Source organism: Hippocampus bargibanti, linkage group LG04 (assembly GCF_051943395.1).
Source record: "Hippocampus bargibanti isolate YZ-2025 linkage group LG04, ASM5194339v1, whole genome shotgun sequence".
Lineage (NCBI taxonomy): Eukaryota > Metazoa > Chordata > Actinopteri > Syngnathiformes > Syngnathidae > Hippocampus > Hippocampus bargibanti.
The window spans coordinates 9723965-9745457 of NC_142737.1; the positions used below are offsets into that span (position 1 = coordinate 9723965).

General features: G+C 42.0%; 2 protein-coding genes across 13 annotated transcripts; both read left to right on the forward strand.

The window, feature by feature from the left end:
* Positions 1-1573: 1573 nt before the first annotated feature.
* Positions 1574-2845, forward strand: LOC148898901 (peroxiredoxin-like 2C). Its single transcript, XM_088995450.1, has 3 exons — positions 1574-1631; positions 1702-1836; positions 2099-2845. The coding sequence occupies exons 1-3, from the start codon at positions 1601-1603 to the stop codon at positions 2227-2229; spliced, it is 297 nt and encodes a 98-aa protein (XP_088851576.1). The 5' UTR covers positions 1574-1600; the 3' UTR covers positions 2230-2845.
* A 627-nt stretch (positions 2846-3472) lies between these two features.
* Positions 3473-21424, forward strand: cdc14b (cell division cycle 14B). Of its 12 annotated transcripts, XR_016114657.1 has the most exons (17): positions 3704-3861; positions 6621-6711; positions 6993-7068; positions 7977-8069; positions 8157-8233; positions 9573-9639; positions 9712-9862; positions 9946-10176; positions 10246-10384; positions 11402-11567; positions 11663-11757; positions 13766-13890; positions 16949-17141; positions 18354-18401; positions 18489-18614; positions 20767-20835; positions 20968-21424. XR_016114657.1 is itself a non-coding variant. In XM_088993886.1 (15 exons), exons 1-15 carry the CDS (start codon positions 3750-3752, stop codon positions 20980-20982), a joined length of 1632 nt encoding a protein of 543 aa, XP_088850012.1. In that variant the 5' UTR covers positions 3473-3749; the 3' UTR covers positions 20983-21424. The 12 variants fall into 12 exon arrangements, 8 of the variants coding, with proteins under 8 accessions (XP_088850012.1, XP_088850007.1, XP_088850005.1 ...); XR_016114655.1 differs by lacking the exon at positions 13766-13890; XR_016114656.1 differs by lacking the exon at positions 13766-13890 and having other exon boundaries at positions 18492-18614.
* The last annotated feature ends 69 nt before the right edge of the window (positions 21425-21493 follow it).

A 21493-nucleotide genomic window follows, 5' to 3' on the forward strand; every position in this document is an offset into this window, starting at 1 on the left:
GTCCCCATTTCAGCTCGGGTCCTCTACCAGAGGCCAGGAAGCTTGAGGGTTCTGCGCAGTATCCGTGCTGTTCCCAGCACTGCGCTTTTCTGGACCGAGATATCCGATGTTGTTCCCGGGATCTGTTGCAACCACTCGTCGAGTTTGGGGGTCACTGCCCCAAGTGCTCCGACCACCACAGGCACGACTGTCACCTTTACCTTCCAGGCTCTCTCCAGCTCCTCTCTGAGCCCTTGGTATTTGTCGATTTTCTCATGTTCCTTCTTTCTGATGTTCCCATCACTCGGGACCGCTACATCCACGACAACGGCTTTCCTTTCCCCTTTATCTATGACCACGATATCTGGTTGGTTGGCCATTACCATCTTGTCAGTCTGTATCTGGAAGTCCCACAGGATTTTTGCTCGGTCATTCTCCACCACCTTGGGAGGTGTTTCCCATTTTGACCTTGGGGTTTCCAGTCCATACTCCGCACAGATGTTTCGGTAGAGTAGAGAGAGATGTTTCGGTAATATATAATTTCGGAGAGAGATGTTTCGGTATATATATATATATATATATATATATATATATATATATACACAGTAAAGTCTCGTTATATCGATATCGGATATATCGATAGTCCCGGTTATATCGATACTATTTCTATGCACGCACGGAGAAAATTACATGCAAACAGGGTCGGATATATCGATAGTCCCGGTTATATCGATATTTTTTCGGACTCCCTTGAATATCGATATAACGAGACTTTACTGTATATATTATTTTAGTATTGCATTAATTTTGGACAGCCACCCTCATTTCAAGCTGATACAACTTCAGACCAATATAACTTAGGAATTAACTTTTTTTCTGATGAAAGAAGAGAGTCTACGTTGCATTGAATGTTTATGTAGTCCGAAAACTCAATATTCTGTGGGTCCTGCAATTCGCGTGACATTGACACAAACCCTGGCCGTGCGGTGGACACATTTTTGCACGTCTGGCAGTAAATTAGTTAATATAAATATAATTGATTAGATAAGATACATATTTTTCATGTTTGTTTTTATTTAGATTGTAAATGTAGGCATTAAAGGCCTTGCTGGTACAGGTACACCAATGTGATGAATGAATGGCGCGGGTGGGTTTTTTTCCTCTTTGCACAAAACTGCAGCACAATATTTGAATGAGTCTTCATTGCATCGCATCTGGCAGGACAGATGACGTCAGCGCCCTTGCATGGTCACGGAGATAGGATAGGCTTTATTCGAGCTGCTGGATCTCGTCTCACTCGCCGTGCAGGTTCGCCTACTGCACAACACTACACGCTACGTCACACACTGGAGGCTCTGGTGGCACACGACCTTCCACAGCCGAATTTGAGCGTGACCGAGACCAACAGAGAAGACGGGCTTGCAAGCACCGTTGATATTTTGGGGTCATCGTTAATACGCAGACCACGGGGAAGACGACGTGGCCGTGTCGCAGGAGGAATCCTAATCATGGGTGCAGTGCTGCAGCCCTGACAGCAACATGAAGCGCAAGAGCGAGAGAAGGCGAGCTGAGTCGAGGAGAAAGAAGTGACCCCAAAAGGCTAATTTACCACAAGCTAGGGATGAAACGAGAAGAGAAATTTACAGTCTCAGGTACTCAGTCGACACAGTTCGATGCCACATTAATGCCAGCAATGAGGATTCCTTCCATGTGTGTGTGAAGCCCAACCGAGTCCTCATGTGAAATCTGGTATCTTTATGGGCCAAATGAGGAGTATATGGAGAGCCATGACGAGTCCTGTATTCGACTTCCAGGGGGATCTTCATCAGCAAGGTGGTGCTATCATCGCTGGACCAGGTCGGTCAGATTTCCTCTCTCTAAATGGGCTTCTATAACTCCAGATCGGTGGTTTGCTAAATAGAATGTATTGTGTTTGAGTTAATAAAACTCGTATCTTAAATTCAAATCCAACAGTTCTTCAAGATTATGTGCAAATGTAACAAACTGAAATGATAATCCAGCATCATTGTGCTAAGGCAGTGATTCTTTTGTGTTTGTCCCTTTGAGAAGGCATCATAGGGTTCAGTCATGCTCAAAGGTTCCGCCATTTTTTTTGCAGGCTCTCAAGTCCATTTCTGCCATTTTGACATGAACCATCTGGACCACATGCCCATTAAATGGCTGCTGGAGATCGCCGGTGTTCAAGGCATGCTGAACTTCAGCAATAAAGCCAAGGTCATCCATGTGTAACTGGGCAGCCGATCCAAAGTGGACCCATTCGCATCTGCCTTGCAACACAGAACTTTGCATTACCATGTGTTGTGAAAAAGTGGGGTGTTAAATCCCAAATTGGCTGCTCAGCACCTGATCAATAAGTCTGACATGTCTTAATATGAAATTTAAGAGCATACATATTCATACAGTACAGTGTTCCACTTGTATGTGATATATCTGTGTTTATTCCACCCTTGCAATCTCCACATTGTAGGATTTATCTGGAGTTTATAGTAATATTTTATAGTATTTTTACTGTAACGTGGAAAAAGAAAACCAGTGTCACTTTCAGCTGTGCACTGAACACCAAGAAGACAGTAAAACACATCCTTTGAAATACTGACTTTTAAACACTTTGTTTCATGGAGGAATATTGATATGAAAGGGAGAGCTATTAACTCATTCACTTCCGTTCCCGAATATATTCTGGAATTGAAAATATGATGTAGAGCGCCATTCCCGATTTTGTTCGGTTGCGGATTTTCTTCCTGGAGTGCCGACAAAGCGCTGGCCAGACCTCTGGCAATGTGTTTCCACTCCACAAGGAGCAGTATTTCCCTTTTTTCCATGTTAAAGGTTTGTTCCAGCTTCAGCTGTTGTGAAAGTGCTATATAAATTTTACATTAATTTAATAAATATGGGTGGTGTCTGTCCCCATATATATATATATATATATATATATATATATATATATATATATATATATATATATATATATATATATATATATATATATATATATTATTTTAGTATTGCATTAATTTTGGACAGCCACCCTCATTTCAAGCTGATACAACTTCAGACCAATATAACTTAGGAATTAACTTTTTTTTCTGATGAAAGAAGAGAGTCTACGTTGCATTGAATGTTTATGTAGTCCGAAAACTCAATATTCTGTGGGTCCTGCAATTCGCGTGACATTGACACAAACCCTGGCCCTGCGGTGGACACATTTTTGCACGTCTGGCAGTAAATTAGTTAATATAAATATAATTGATTAGATAAGATACATATTTTTCATGTTTGTTTTTATTTAGATTGTAAATGTAGGCATTAAAGGCCTTGCTGGTACAGGTACACCAATGTGATGAATGAATGGCGCGGGTGGGTTTTTTTCCTCTTTGCACAAAACTGCAGCACAATATTTGAATGAGTCTTCATTGCATCGCATCTGGCAGGACAGATGACGTCAGCGCCCTTGCATGGTCACGGAGATAGGATAGGCTTTATTCGAGCTGCTGGATCTCGTCTCACTCGCCGTGCAGGTTCGCCTACTGCACAACACTACACGCTACGTCACACACTGGAGGCTCTGGTGGCACACGACCTTCCACAGCCGAATTTGAGCGTGACCGAGACCAACAGAGAAGACGGGCTTGCAAGCACCGTTGATATTTTGGGGTCATCGTTAATACGCAGACCACGGGGAAGACGACGTGGCCGTGTCGCAGGAGGAATCCTAATCATGGGTGCAGTGCTGCAGCCCTGACAGCAACATGAAGCGCAAGAGCGAGAGAAGGCGAGCTGAGTCGAGGAGAAAGAAGTGCTGCGCAGCCCAGCACGGCTCAGAGGCGGAGCCAAATTTGGATATTTACATTGAGATTTCAGGTAAGGGTCGTCGTACGATAAACGCGGTGAACCTTAAAACGAGTTGTCAAATCACTCGCGGCCAGGCCAGCCCCCCACTCGCAAAATTGAAGAAAAGACAGCTGCAACAGCGATTGTAAATACTCTGCATTACGGTAATCGACCTGCCAGCGGGTATCGTTTGTCACCTTCAAAATAAAAGCTTTCCTCTCACATGCGTGTCGGTAGTTTGGATTTAAAACGTTACAACGAAGTGCTTTTTTTTATTACTATATGAATTTCCGCCAAATAACTTGTTATGGGGCAGTTGACATGTTGAGATCTTAAGCGCTTTCGCGATGCATTTGGGAGAATAAAGAGTCAAGATGGTCCGCTTGTTTAGATCATACAAGTAGGATATTTATTTGCCAGAGCACAGAGAGCAGCCGCTGCGCTCATCGTCGTACGAGAAGTCAAACACATACATACACTGGCTTTTATCGCTGTCAAGTCACGTGATGTCGCGCAGTGGCTGGGTTGCCAGATCAGCTCAGTATTACAGCACGACAAAAAATGAGGATACAATCTAAGTTTCTGAACATGACACCTACAATATGGCGGATGCACTCGCTTTAGGCTGGGTCTGTGTAATTATATTTAACTGCGATAGAAAAGCGCATATTCCTAAATTCCACTCGACAAAACGTGAAGTAAATAATGACACAAAAAGTAATCTGGACTCGAATGAATAAGGGAACTAATTAGATAACACTAGACAGTAAAAAAAGGGGAAACAAAATAAGATATTTTCATGAAAATGCGCGTTAATCAAGACCAACAGAAAATTGCGACTCACCCTGAATCTCCTCGAGATTGTTCTGGAAACTATGGGCGGGACATAGTGCCACACTGTGCGCCGTTGCGTCACTTCCTTCATAATTTAATAACCTAAGCGTACAACTCCGTTACATACACCCCCCTTAAATTATGCAGAAGTGAGGCAACATACACACGGAAGACAACAGAAAGACCAACAGGCAAAATAGACAAGGTTATCGGGCAAGGATGTACAAAAATGCTGTCTAATTATGTCGCTCATCTGACCAACTACGTCAGGTGACTGGAGTAAGGGATCTGTCGCCGGTGTGTCAGGGTCTGTGCGCTCGTCGGAGATGCACTGTACTGGGTCTGGGAAGGAACTCTGTCCCCACTAACATAAGTGGCCTCAGCTCGCACCTGCCCATTCCCCTCTGTACAAACGACATCACCCTGCATAGCACTACATAACTGTGACAGACTGGAGAAAGGTATCTGTTGCTGGTGTATCAGTTGTCTGTGCGCTCGTCGTAGATGCACTGCACTGGGTCTGGGAAGGAACTCTGTCCCCACTAACATAAGTGGCCTCAGCTTGAACCTGCCCATTCCCCTCTGTACAACCTACACCACTCTGGATTGCACTATACAACTGTTACACGGTTGGGAAGCCTCTACCAACACACTCAAAGGTGTGCTACTTGTTACATGTAAGGAGCTCATTCTTAGACTTAACACACGAAAACACGTACATGAAAAAAAGTACACCAATTGCAAAACAGCAGGTAGACAATTAACACTCTACATGTATTTCCAAAACGGGGGTCGACACACCGTCCACCGAGTGATGGGACTGCACAGCGTCTTCATTGTGCAGCATCGCGGTCCCGGTCCGAAGTGGAGAGTCACTTGTGAATCCGGGTCACGGCACCAATGTGACGGGTGTCACAACAGTGACTGTCTTCATCTCCACGATGCTGCCGTATTAATGAAGACGAGACGCGTGGATGTGTCTTTTTATTTCTTTTATTCCTGCAACACAGTATGGCAGAAGGGATGGGTGAAGTCGCATGGGTTTCGTCTTGTGATTAACCTGAATCTCCTCGAGATTGTTCTCAAATGCAAAACATTGTAGATAACAAAGAATTAACAACGTGTGATCGTATAGTGGTTATTTACAGAAAAAGAGAATACAACACAAGTTCACTGTTATTTACAAGATGTCCCTGAACGCATCATGGGCGGAGACTCGGCAGAACACGCGGTGCGCTTGTAATGGCTGGCGCACAGTTCAACCAGCCACGGACACTCACGGGCAAATGAAACACGACACAAGAAACTAAAATTGTTTATTTTTTTCTTTATTTGTTTATTTATTTATATTTTATTGTTTGATACAAGTTGGAAGACTGGGTCATCCGAATGTCTGCAATTGGGCTCAAATACATACAACCGCCTTGTTCACGTTCCTGCAGCCTATCGCGTGTCAGAACCGGAGAACTTTAAAATAAAATGGGAATGATTGACTGCATCTTCCTCCAATGGCATCAAGCATTGAATCTCTGTCGACCAATGGCGTTTCGCCGTGATTGAAGGGCGGCACTAGAACCCAGCTCACGTTTAGCATAGTGCGCACTTTCTTCATATGAAACTCAATCATCGTGCTCATCAAGATACTTCTGGGAACGTCATCGCTGGACTTTTAACACTTTTACCACAACGCGGGAACTTTTTTTTGCACGGTTGTTCTCTAGTTTTGATTTTAGATGTGAGTTTCCCTCATGAGCATGTTCACGTTAATGTGAGGGGAAAATCAAGTTGGCCATGTTCAAAACAGCTCAAATCAACATGACCGCCGCGGACGATGTGTCGTCACAATGCGTTGAAATCCTCAAGGGTAAGATCGCAATGGGGAAAATTATATCAAACTTAAAAGGTGCGTGCAGACAGCAAAACAAGTAACTCGGTTCTTCGTTTCCACTTTGTAGATCAATTGTATTTCGCCATCCTTCAACAAAAGATGAAAAGTACGGCAGAACGGCACTGCTTCTGCATAGACGAAGAGCTGGCGTATGAAAAGTAAGTCAATAGTCTCATCCTATTGAACTTTTACCCCTTTTGTTGAATGCACTTCAGCAGTACGAAAGGTCATTTTATCTGTGGGCGGGTCCCGCTGAAAATCTGTTTCTTTTTTTTAACATGCATTGCAGCAAATGTGTTTTGATCATAAAAGGGGAATGACGGTGCAAACTGAGCACAATTATCTGCTCGTGTGCATCAGTGAAGGAAAAGTCCCAGTGTGCCAAGCAAGCGTTATCGTAAATATTGCAGTCATTCTGTTGCTTTTAAATCTCTTGCAGTTTCTACGCAGACTTTGGCCCCCTCAACCTGGCCATGTTTTATCGCTTTTCTTGCAAGCTGACAAAGAAGCTCAAGGTAATTACAACGGCAACACCCACCAGGGCTTATATGTCATGTTAAAGGACAACCGACACCACTTTTTTGTTTCCTAACTGACACCAGAAAAACGTTTTATAGCATCTAAAATACCCAAAACACGCAGGATGATATTTTTAGTCAAATGCAAAACACCAATAAAAATGACTTAAAGGTCTAAAATCTACTTCAAATTGAACCGGGAAGTGGCCAGTTTCAGAAGGTCCCGCCCCCTTGTTCGTGGTGTCACGCCAAGATGTCTTGGCTTGCTCGAGAATCAAAACAATGGCTTCAGATTCGGAGAAGATGCTTTCTTGTTACTCATCCAGTTATGAATATGATTCATGTAGTTCTGAAGAGGAAAGCATACATGTTTGCAATCTATTAAAGAATTTATTCCATGTCATTTTGAGACATCTGGACAGAAATGTAGCACCAGAAGATGGCGCCAGAGCTCAGTGGAAATGGGCTGATTTGTCTCCTGGGAATTTGTGTCAGCGAATATCAAATAGTAGTCTTGGTGCAACACACAACGATTCACCATCGCGTTATTTATGTGTTTTTCTTCTAATTTTGCCATCAACACGAAGTTTTCAGACCAAACAAAGTACCGCCAAATGCATTGTGTGTCCCTTCTCGGTCAGAGGCGTTCCTTCCGTGACGTCAGGAATCGTCACCAACTCACAAACTAGACTTCCTGAATATTCAGTGCGAGTCTTAAAATGTAAAATATAGCTATATGCGGTGGAATCTTTGTAAAATACGTTCAGTGGAAGTCATTTGAAGCCATTTTTACAAATTATGGACACAACTTGTCCCCAGGCGACGGTTGTCCTTTAATTGTACAATTACAATGTCGCCGTCAGGTAAACAGATAGCTTCATATGTCACTTCTTGTCTCTGCATAGTCCATTACGCTTTCGAAAAAGAAGATTATATTTTACACCTGCGGTGACCAGATGAAACAAGCCAACGCTGCCTACCTGATTGGCTCATATGGAGTGAGTAGAAACTGCGTATACCCCTTGTATAAAACAAAACCACTCTAAGATTTCGTGTGTGTTTGTGTGTGTGGGTCATGTGTGTAGGTAATGTACCTGAACATGATGCCAGAGGAAGCCCACAGTCTGCTGGTGGCAAAGAACCGTACATACATACCATTCAGGTAAAATCAGCCAATTAAATGTGTTCTGTATCCGGCCTATTATTAGTTACTACAACTATCGTGCAATATTTTGGTGTTTAAATTCAGCAATTGGTGGTACGTTGACCTCACATTGCTGATTTTTGTCTCCGGTCTGGCTGTGCGAGTGTTTGTATGTTCTGCCCGTGCCTGTTTACTCACACATTCCAAAAAGGTGCATGGAGGGTTAATGGAAAAATTCGAAATTGTCGCAAAAGTATTGTGAGCGCAAGTGCATTTTATTTTAATTAATTTATTCACTGCAATCCCCAAATTTATTCAGGAATAGAAAACATAGCGTGGAGCGCCATTCCCGAATTTTTTTTCTTGCAGGAGTGCCGATAAATCGCTGGTAAGACCTCTGGCAATGTTTTTTTTTTCGCTTCCACGAGTGGGCAGCGTTTCCATTTTTTTCCATGTTAGGGCTTTGTTACAGCTTCAGTTGTTAAAATGCTATGTAAAGCAATATGTATGTATTGCATTATATTTTGGCAGCTGGCCTCATTTCAAGCTCATAACTCCAGACCCATATCATTTAGGAATTAACTCTTTGTGACGAAGGTTTCTTACGCTGCATTGAATGTTTATGTAGTCCTAAAACTCAATATCCTGTGGGTCCTGCAATTCGAGTGAAAATGACAAAAACATTGAAACTGGATTGGACACATTTTTGCACATCGTCTGTCAGTGAATGAGTTAATTAATTCATTTATTTATGTACAGTAAAGTCTCGTTATATCGATATCGGATATATCGATAGTCCCGGTTATATCGATACTATTTCTATGCACGCACGGAGAAAATTACATGCAAACAGGGTCGGATATATCGATAGTCCCGGTTATATCGATATTTTTTCGGACTCCCTTGAATATCGATATAACGAGACTTTACTGTATTTATGTATTTTTTATGTGACTTTGTGTGACCTGTGACTGGCTGGCAACTGGTTCCAGTTCAATCCATCCATTTTATGATCCACTTATCGTCAAAAGGGTCCTGCCGGTGTGCCGGAGCCTCTGCCAGCTGTGTTTGGGCATTAGATGGGCAGAAACAGAGACAAACCACCAGTCGCGCTCAGAATTACACTTAGCGAGAATTTCCAGTCTTCCTCTAGCCACCCACGGATGTTTTTGGAGTGTGGGAGGGAACTGGAGCACCCAAAGAAAACCCACGCAGGAACATAGAGAACACGCAAACCCAATATTGAGACCTGTGGCGCTATAGTACAATCTGGCATAAACATGAGAGAAGTGAAATGGGTTTTGTCTCCACATGTCCAAAAATGATCATAGTCAAAATCTTCTAAATGATTTCTCAGAGATGCCTCGTTTGGAACCTGCATGTACAACCTGAGCCTCCTGGACTGCCTGCGTGCCGTCCACAAGGTAAAACAAATCTGCCGCAACGATAATTTCAGAGTCATGTACCGCCTCCTTAATGAAATTCTCCTCGAGCAGGCCCTGCATTACGGCTGGCTTGACTTCTCCGATTTTGACGTGGAGGAATACGAACACTACGAAAGAGCAGAAAATGGAGATTTAAACTGGATCATTCCAGGAAAATTTCTTGCCTTTAGCGGGCCTCATCCCAAAAGTAAAATCGAGAACGGTAAGTTGAGTCCACTATTTCACGTTTCTCAAATAACATTTGATATACTACCTTGCACTAATGCCTTTTGTTTTAAACTTCAGGCTACCCTCTCCATGCTCCTGAGGCCTACATTCCTTACTTTCGGAAGCACAACATCACTAGTGTCATCCGCCTCAACAAAAAGATGTACGACGCCAGGCGCTTCACTGACTCGGGCTTTGAACATCATGACCTATTTTTTGTTGACGGGAGCACGCCCAATGACGCCATTGTCCGAAAGTTCCTCAATATCTGCGAGAATGCAGAAGGAGCCATTGCCGTCCACTGTAAAGGTAGAATACTGACCGAAATTGAATCAACAATGATAACCAAACTAAATCTTCTGCACAACTTTATTTCAGCTGGTCTGGGGCGAACCGGCACTCTGATTGGCTGTTATATGATGAAACATTATTCCATGACTGCGGCCGAGGTCATCGCTTGGATTCGAATCTGCCGTCCGGGGTCCATCATCGGACCTCAGCAGAACTTTGTTGAAGAGTAAGTGCATAAATTAAAGGACAACCGACGCCTCAGGCCAAGTTGTGTGTGCAATTTGTAAAATCACTTCGAATGACTTCTACTGAGCGTATTTTACAAAGATTCCAGGCCATATAGCTATATTTTACGTTTTAAGACTCGTGCTGAATATTCAGGAAGTCTTGTTTGCGAGTTGATGACTATGCCTGACGTGACGTCACATCTGGAACGCCTCTGACCGAGAAAGCGACACACAATGCATTTTTGGTACTTTGTTTGGTCTGAAAACTATGTGTTGATCCATGTTGATGGCGAAATTAGAAGGAAAATACAAATAATGCAATGGTGAATCGTTGTGTGTTGCCAAGACAACTATTAGATACTAGTTGACACAAATTCCCAGCAGACAAATCAGCCCATTTCCAACAGAGCTTGGGAGCCATCTTGTGCATTTTCTGGGACGCTAAATTGGAGTCCTGACGACTCGAATTGATACGTGAGGACTTCTTTAATCGATTGCAAACATTTATGCTTTCCTCTTCAGAACTATTTGAATCATATTCATAACTGGATGAGTAACAAGAGAGCATCTTCTCCGAATCTGAAGCCATTGTTTTGATTCTGGAGCAAGGCAAGACGCCCTAGTGTGACAAGGACGAACAAGGAGGCGGGACCTTCTGAAACTCGCCATTTCCGGTTTCATTTTGAAGTAGTTTTGGGACACTTTAACTCTTTTATTGGTGTTTTGTATTTGACTACAAATATCAGCCTGCGTGTTTCGGGTATTTTAGATGCTATAAAACGTATTTCTGATGTCAGTTAGGAAACAAAAAAAATGATGTCGGTTGTCCTTTAAATGAGATCAAATGCCTTGCATCAATTTCTTCCCAGGGAAAAAACATCTGTACACAAATAAACATAAACAAGAAGATAATCAACAAGAAGATAATCAATCGCACCTTTGCTGGGTGCAGCCAAGTTCTTCGTTCGCTCTGTTCTCATTTTAATCGATCAATGCAATGTGATGTTGCCTTTCAGGAAACAGAACAGTCTTTGGGCAGAGGGCGATGTCTTCCGAGAGAAGATCCTAAACGAAAAAAGGAATGGTAAACTGGCCGTGACCAGAATCCTCTCTGGGGTTGATGACATCACCATTAACGGCAGCAACAAGATCAGGACGTCCAAGAAAGTAGCGACAGAAATGGTACGTTTTTGTAAATAATACCTAATAAATATGCCACTATTTGTAAGATTTGTTTCTGTGCTTTTATGTGTTTATTTCTGCTGTCAAATTTGCAGTATAATGACGACGAAGAGCGGAATGGCCTGACACAGGGCGACAAACTGCGAGCCCTCAAGAGCAAGAGGCAGGCCAGATCCTCAAGCTCATTATCGTAAGTACGGAACAAAGACAGAATCTCTCAAGTACCGTTTCAATCAAACTGTGATTATTTCCCACTCCAAAAATTTGATTCTCCATCCTGGAAGTGAGCAATGTTTTTTGTCACGTTTGATTATTGAATCACCCGAAGACCATATTTATTGACTTTCGGCCATGTTGTCTTATAATCCCGTATTTTCCGGTTTATAAGGCGTGCCGGAGTATAAGGCGCACTCCCATTGAATGGTGTATTTTCAAACTTTTTCCATATACAAGATACATCTTCAATGAATGAAAAACGTTTTCCAATTATAATACAGGTAAGATCAGAGTTACGACCGGTGCGACATACGACCACCTGTACTGACGACCATGACCCCCAGCCCCCCCCTTTTTTTTTAATTCTACGCCAAGCACCGCATTGCCCTCGCAGCGCAATTTTGTCCAGCCGGTCTCTCACTGTCGCACAGCAATCGACCGTGTGATGGCACCGGAGGGTGGGTGTCCACCAGGCAAGGCAAAAGGCGAGGAAGGTGGGCGTCGGCGCTTGGGTGCGCGGGACCGCACAGGCGGCGAGAATGCGACGGCGCGGTTGTCTGCAGCGCCGACGGCGTGGTTTTCTGCAGCGCCAACGCGACCGTTTTGTCGGAACGGAACCCGGTCGTGATTCGGATGTTACCTGTATATAAATATATCCAAATTTTCCAAATATAAGGCACATTATAAGGTGCTACAGGAGAGGCTGGGGTTCGCACTACTTCTATGGAGTCGGTGGCTGCTGACAGTAGTTTAGAAAACTGTTGTGGCTCAATATTACTTCACATATAAGGCACACCTGCGTATAAGCTACAGGGTCATCTTTTGAAGAAAATCAAGGCTTTTGGGTGTGCCTTATACACAGGAAAATACTGTACTTCTCCGATGCGATGAGCAAGGTGACCCGGTAGTATTCTTGCAATCGTTGTAATCGTGTTATTTGCAGTAAATAGTATTGAGAGCCTTGAGGAAAATATGCCATGGTATAATCTATTTATCGTGAATAATTATTTGTCAGGAAATAATAAGGTGACTTGGGAAGGCAGTTGTGGAATGAAGGAGGCCAAATGAATATGGGGATTTTTTTTGGGGGGGGAGTGTCTCTCTCGTGATATTTGCTCATGCAGTTTATAGGAGGCTGGCAAATGAAAGACGTTTTTGTCGGTGTTGATCTCGTCATCGTCTTTACACTGACACATTGATGACAGTCTCATCCGTGCTTTGGTTGCCAACAAGTAACTGAAAGTCTGTTCCAATGTTAAGTGAACGTATAATAACATGAAAAGAAATCCCACTGTGCGATTATATTACCATATTTTCAATGAATAGTGTACTTTCAAACTTTTTTCATATAGAAGGTGCACCGGACTATAAGGCGCACCTACAATGAATGAAAAAAGGTTTTCCAAATATAATATATAAATAGATTTTAAAAAAATGTTCAAATATAAGGCACACCACATTATAAGGTGCTACAGTAGAGCCTGGGGTTACATACTACTTCTATAGGGGGCAATGGAGTCGGTGGCTGCTGACAGTAGTTGCGAGACCTGTTGTGGCTAAATATGACTTCGCATGTAAGGTACACCGGCATATAAGGCGCAGGGTCATCTTTTGAAAAAAATCAAGGCTTTTGGGTGTGCCTTATACACTGGAAAATATTGGATTGGATTTGCCTTTATTAGTCTCACAGTGGAGAAATTTACATTTCACAGCAGCAAACAAATATGGCATAATAGCAAATAAGGTAGTCTCAAGACATTAAAAATCTGGTTCGAACAAAACAAAACACCCTGTAATTGATTCTAGTATCTCTGTGACCCAGTGTGGAAGTTCTGGGATGGCAAAAACTGGATCATGAATTGGATTTTTTTTGTATGTGAACTAATGTCAGGAACTCATTTTGGAAATCATTATCGGTAAATCTGGTGTGGTCGACTGGCTCTTGCCAATCTTCCCATATGGCTTTGTTATCCCTGTGCCAGGCAGGTGGTAATGCTCTGCTGCGGCCTCACAGGCGCGCTCTGGCCATTGTGTTGCCTGTCGTTTAAAAGATAGCTGAGGGAGAGTGTTGTGGACAGGAATGAAATGGATGTGATGTTTGAAGGAGGTAAAAGCATGTCACTTCCCATTTTTTTAAAGCTACAGTCGATATGTGTTCCTTTTGAAACGGATGGCTGATGTATTTTTTTTCTCCCCCCTTTGCTTCGACACGGATATGCAATAAGTACTGTACATCCACAGCAATTACTCTTACTTCTCATAGACTTGCTGTTCTGCTGTATTTGCTTACGGCTATACATTGGTCTGCAGCATAATTGACTGCAATGTCCAGTGCTGGGATTCCATTGATTAATGCTTCCGGTGAAGTTTACATATTTGTAACCGGACCGTATGCCCCCTTGGCCTTCTCTCTTTTAGAAAAGGCTTGTTCTATCATTTGATACTCACTTAAAGATAGTAGATTCAAAGTGGTCTTATCGATGGGGGATTAAAGGACAACCAACGTCACTTTTTTGTTTATTAACTGACTTCAGAAAAATGTTTTATAGCATCTAAAATACCCAAAACACGCAGTATGATATTTTTATTCAGATGCAAAACACTCATAAAAATGACTGAAAGTGTCCAAAATCTGCAAGAAAATTGAGCTGTGAATTGGGCATTTTCAGAAAGGCCCGCCCCCAGTTCGTGACATTACGCCAAGACGTCTTGCATTGCTGGAGAATCAAAACAATGGCTTCAGATTCGGAGAATATGCTTTCTTGTGACACATCCAGTTATGAATATGATTCAAATAGTTCTGAAGAGGAAACCATACATGTTTGCAATCGATTAAAGAATTTATTCCGTGTCATTTTGAGTCATCTGGACTGCAATGTAGCGTCCCAGAAAAGAGGCAGAAAGTGGCGACCTCTTGTAGACATGACAGTGTATTGCGTTTCCACAGGCTGATATATTCCTTATATGGAGCTTGGACGCCCTCTTCTGGCGCAACACGAGGTTTTCAGACCAAACAAGCATTGACGTGATGGAAGGACTGCTACAATGTGTCCTTTTTTTTTTTTCGGTCATGGGCGTTCCTTTAGTGACGTCACGTACAGACTCGTCACCAACTCAAAAACAAGACTTCCTGAATATTCAGCGCGAGTCTTACAACGTGAAATATAGCTATATACGGTGGAATCTTATTAAAATAGAATAGTAGAAGTCATTTGAAGCCATTTTACAAATTATGGACACAACTTGTTCGGAGACATCGGTTATCCTTTAAAGCCACATTGAAACTCGGGTTGGGTTAACACAGTTAGTCAATTTTGGTTTATGTTTTTTCCTATATATGATGAATATAACTTTTTTTTGTTATGCGCTGTATAAAGCAGTTTTTGCTTTCAAATCTGACGAATGACTCTATGTACAGTAAAGTCTCGTTATATCGATATCGGATATATCGATAGTCCCGGTTATATCGATACTATTTCTATGCATGCACGGAGAAAATTACATGCAAACAGGGTTGGATATATCGATAGTCCCAGTTATATCGATATTTTTTCGGACTCCCTTGAATATCGATATAACGAGACTTTACTGTATTTGGAAATAAGTGGATACAACACGATTGCAGTCTGGGTGCTTGGATCTAATTTTTGTTTGTTAGTCCAAATTGGGCATCCAACCATGCAGTGTCATTCAAGTATTAGAGAATATAACGAAATATATCCTCAAAATGACCTCCTATTCATACATCTATTTGGATTATTGTATGTCTTCGGCATAGTTGGATTAACCTGGCTGTATCAGACCAAATGGCTGACTTCCTGTTCACTTTTTAACAATTAGTCCATTTCTGAGCTTTTCGGGCTCCCCAAAACACAATAATTTGGTTACCGTATTTTCCAGTGTATAAGGTGCACCGGACCGCACCCCCGTTGAATGGTGTATTTTCAAACGTTTTCCATATACACCATAGTATAAGCCGCAGGGTCATCTTTTGATGAAAATTAAGGCTCTTGGGTAATACACCAGAATATACGGTATTTTGAAATTCAAGGCCCCAAATCTGATCAATTTCACTATTTTGCTGGGAAATACTTTTCTATTACATCAAGGGTGGTTTGGGGTAAATAAGTAGCTTTTCCGTGAGGCCATAATACTCCTTTTGTACATCTGAGTGCAAGACGGCCGGTGTTGTGCTGGGATCAAATGACCTTCGCCAAGAGAATATGGAGGCAGGTGGTTTTTATCAGTGTTACGAACCAACCATCTAATCCTCAGCTGAGCTCTCACAGTCTGGCTTCACTGAAGAGCATGTTATACTGGACTGCAAATAATGTCAAAGCAACCCACCCGCCCCCAATAACACACCTTCAATGCATGGCAACAGGCACGACATCTTTGCTTATGCACGCCTCATTGATGCCTTCTATCAATCTGTCTGTGTCTAATGGTCACTAATTATTAAGCAGAGTTCACACGGTTTGATTTTTGTTTTATTTCTATTGAGACTGGATCAGTTCAAGCGTAACCACGGAGCTTGTTTAGTCTCGATATTTGCGTTCACCCGACATTTCATTTTAGTGTAGTGAACCGATATATTTCTGATACGTCATTTCACTAGCATGTGCAGGTGTACCTAATACTGCGGTCAGTGAGTGTCAACATTATCTTCGTGGGATACTTTTCCATTTCCATTCATCTTATTTAAGATGCAAATTAGATTTTTGCCATCCTAAAATAGATGCTAAAATCTGTAAATTTTCCAATGTGATTGATTCGACGTCTGTGTTTTTTCTTATTTTTAGAATCACACTTTGCACTTTTCATAAATCAGCATATCTTTAATTAAATCACCATATATCATTAGCACATTTGGCCGGATGCTGCTAAAACTACGTCAAAGTCAGCTTTATTGTCAAATATGCTCATATGCATGACATACAGCACAGATGAAATTACTGTCCTCTCGGACCTAGCGTTCAAGGAACTTATAACAATAAAAAATATTATATATATTGTTGAATTGATCCAGTCCCACTGTAAAAGTCGAGCATTATTGACTGTCTGTCCCGACCAGTCGTCTCTTGTCTCTCCTTTTTTTATTTTAAAATATCCCCTCCTTTTTTGTTTAGTTTTGTTTGCTCTTCATGAATTTGTCCTCCTTCTAGATGGCTGGTAGCCATGCTACTCTCCTCCCTGTGTAGCCTTGCGCTGTGGTGGATTGTGTATGGCTTCCCTTCTACCATCCTGCATTTCTATATAGACGGGTTAGGATTTCTATGAGTTCCGCTGGCCGGTGAGCCCCCTCAAAAAAATGTGTCCTGCTCCCACACCCTTTCTGGATCAATCACTGAGAATGCTGTAAGTGAGCCCCCCTCTTTAACTCGCAAGCCAGATCCAACATAGAATTATAGGAAACGTGATTTGACCACTTTGTTTTGTTCAATTTCTTGTTTATTTCTTTTTTTATTTCTTTTATGTCTGGTACCGCTTAAGGTGTATCTTCTCACTGCCAGAGAACGGAATTCCTAAACACCCTGTTTTTTCCAGTGCAATGTCATGGGTAACGATGTAAGAAGTTAAGTCATTTTGGGTTAGCAATATAATGGAATATGGCAAAAAATACGCTCCAAAACAAAATCTTATGAGTCATTTTTATCGTTATTTCTCCATACAAATGCTTTAATTGAATACCAAAAGCTTCCGGCCATCGCTAGGTGGAGAGTAAGATATATCTAGATATTTTCCCTTTTTTCATGTTTGTGCTTTGTTCCGGCTTCAGGCTGTTCTAAAAGTGCAATACAAACCAATATGTATACAGCCACCCTCATTTCAAGCTCATATAACTCCATATTAACTCGTGTCAAATCCATATTAACTCTTGTTTCTGATGAAAGAAGAGAGTCTAAGATGTCTTACGATGTATTGAATGTTCATGTAGTACTAAAACCCAATATTCTGTGGGTCCTGGAATTTGACTGACAATGACAAAAACCATGGCCCTGGAGTGGACACATTTTTGCACATTTGGCAGTGAATGAGTTAAGAAACATCAAAGTCAGCTTTATTGTCAAAAATGCTAATATGCATGACATACAGCACAGATGATTGTCATATTATTTGTTATTTTTGTTTTGTTATTCCCAAGATGGCGGCGCGTGAACACGCAGCGGCTCCCCTCTCTCTCCTGACAAATTTGCGTTTTCATGTTTATTATGTTTGTTAAGTCATTATAAGTGCCTTGCACGCTGGGTCCGAGAGGACAGTAATTTCACCTGTGCTGTATGTCATGCATATTAGCATATTTGACAATAAAGCTGACTTTGACTTTGAACATTACAGCTGTCTTTTTGCTGATTCAAGATGCCAGTTCTTAACTCAGACATTTCAACCTCATATTGCAGGCTTCATGAAAAACTGTATTAACTATGGTCATGTAGAAGAAAGTGTTGTCTATACAGAATGTGCATTTACCCTACTAGTATTTCTGTATGTGAGTGCAAAGTTAGTCTGAAATCAATCCGCCATATTCTCAACCACCTCTCCAGTCACCCCAATCACATATTTCCACAGGCAGGAGGAGAATAAGATTCACACAAGGTCGGCATCGCAGTCTGTCAAGTAAGCGTTTCACTGGATACACCCCAATTACGCATCCACTGATCATTTCATTTAAAACATGCTAGCACTGACCTATTTCCCCTGCAGTAGGGCCGTCCTTCAGGCCAGCGTTCAGAGCTGTAAGACTGGCATCAACTCAATGGCTCTGTCAGATCCCTCAGATACCAGAAAGAGGACCCGAACTGCACTGCCGGCCAGTGGAGTACCATGCAGGTAGGAGGTCCGTGTGACGCTTCGATGGAAGTACTACAAAGTCACATATTTACCAATTAGTACAGTTTGGTTTACTGTGGTTCGCAAATTATGCCCAAACCGGCCCCCAATTTATGATCATCCCTTTCCTTCAGCTGAGATGTAACTCAAATTTACACACAAGTTGGAATGTGCTATGGTCTCTTTTACTTGTGGTATTTTCTGGTGTATAAGGAGCACCCAAAGCCTTAATTTTCTTCAAAAGATGACCATGTGCCTTATACACAGGTGTGCCGTATATGTGAAGTAATATTGAGCCACAACAGGTCTCGCAACAGACTCCATTTTCCCACTGTTGAAGAAGTAATGCAAAACCCCAGCCTCTACGATAGCGCCTTATGTGGTGTGCCTTAAATGTAGAAAACTTGTACATACAGTAAAGTCTCGTTATATCGATATTCTCGGGAGTCTGAAAAATATCGATATAACCGGGACTATCGATATATCCGACCCTGCGCGCATGTAATTTTCTCCTTGCGTGCATAGAAATAGTATCGTAATAAGCGGGACTATCGATATAACCGATATCGATATAACGAGACTTTACTGTATTTAAATATTATATTGAGAAAACTTTTTTTCATTCATTGAAGGTGCGCTATGTAGTCCGGTGCATCTTATACATGGAAAAAAGTTTGAAAATACACCATTCATTGGGGGTGCGCCTTATACTGTGGTGTGCCTTATACACCGGATAATATGGTGCCCTCATGCAGTAGTAAAGTCATAAGATCTATATGAGAAACACTCCAAGATTAAAAAAATGTTTGACATGAAAAAAAATGTATAGTACGGCAAAAACAAAACGTGCTTTTTTGTGCTACGTGACCTTAATATCCAAGGCCAAGATAGAAACTGATGAATTGCACGGGCCCCATAACCACACAACAGCACGATAAAGCAAAGTCATACGCGAAAATAAAGAAACTAATTGTTCTCCATACCAAACGGAAACCTAACTGTACCATCAGGAATATGTTGTCAGTGCCTAATATGTTATAAACAAGTCAAACAAGAGGCTATAGCCAATCATGAAACCCAACTCTCTCTACCAGCTCCCTGGGCAACTTGCATGTAGTGGCCGGCAACAGGGAACCGGTGTGTTGTGAGCCCCGTGGCGGCCATCGTGATGTGGCCAACACGTGCACTCCTGTCAACTTAAACGTGGCACACTTGCAGGCAAGCTCCGCTCAGACCCATGTAAAGACTTCCTGAGACAAACAAGCACAATCAATGCATTTCCTCTAGACAAGCTCCGCTTTAACAACTACTTAGGGCTCTAGACTCATTGGCTGGGGTCAATAGGTGGATGGATGGATGGATTTAGGTGGGTGGATGGATGGATGGATTTTGGTGAGTGGATGGATGGATGGATGGATGGATGGAAGGGTTGTGTGGGCGAATGGATTGATTTGGATGGGTGGAGGATATGGATTGATGGGTAGATGGATGGAAGGGTTGTGTGGGCGAATGGATGGATTTGGGTGGATGGATGGATGGATGGATGGATGGATGGATGGACGGATGGAAGGGTTATTTGGGTGAATGGATGGATTTGGGTGGGTGGGTGGATGGATGGATTTGGATGGATGGAAGGGTTGTGTGGATTTGGGTGGATGGATGTGGATGGGTTTGTGTGGGTGGGTGGATGGATGAATGGATTCTGATTCTGATTCTGGGTGGGTGGATAGATGGATTGATTTGGGTGGATGTAAGGGTTGGGTGGGTGGATTTGGATGCATGGGTTTGAGTGGGTGGATGGATGAATATATGGGTGGGTGGATGGATGGATGGATATATAGGTGGATGGATGGATGGATGGATGGATGGAAAGCACAATCCTAACCCGTACCAAAAGAGATTTTAGAGCCCTGCTAGTTGTTGTTGGGTTTTTGGCAGCAGTTGCATGATTGGATTCAAGTCTCCTCCAACTCTGTCTGCACTTGCTTTCAACGCCATTGATTGCATGTCCTCCAAAGACAAACAATTGTTTGGTGTATGACTGGCTATAGCTTCTCTGGTTCTTTCTCTTGCCCCTTACTGTCACTCCTTTTGTTTTCTTATGTGGCATTCAGCTCACCTTTCTGCCCCTTTTCTATTTCATACACAACAGAACCGCCGCCGCCTGCAGACGACATCAAGCTCGCCATGCTTTGCAATCTGAACGATTTTCTAAACTGTGGTATCTATCCTCTACCCAGTCGCTTTTGTTCACATCATGCTTTACGGTCTCTACGGCATGAAAGAGACAACATTTTGTTCCAATGCATGTGTCTTCCTCAAATGACATTTTTTCTGTTGTTCTTCTTTGCAGTCACTCCATACCTAAAGCAAGAGCTCCTCTACTCCGGTGAACCTGCAGCTGTGGAAACCCCGTAGACTGACAGCATTTTACAATTAGCTATGTATGCCAATATTCTAAACATGGTGTTTTCACTTAGTTTACCTTTTTTTAAATTCAACATGGTCCTAATCATTTTCTGATTGTTAATCCTCGCTGGCAGACTGAATATTGAGATATGAATTATCATTTAAGTGATTTTTTTTCTTGTAATTAATTTGTTCAATATCCTGCACATTTGTCTTTTCTCAATAGTATGCACTTATGAGTTTCATTTGTTTTATGACTGTAAATACGTAATTGAAAAATGTATATATTTTGTACTGTTTTAAACCAAAACCCTACTAATGGGAATGATCCACCATGAATACACATTTGAAGCATATACTGTATAATCACTTTTTAAGTAAAAGAATGATTTCTCATTTTATTAATGTGTACCACAAGTATTGGTTATTTGGGAATATGTGAGTATTTCTGGGCGGAGGGCAGGGGAATA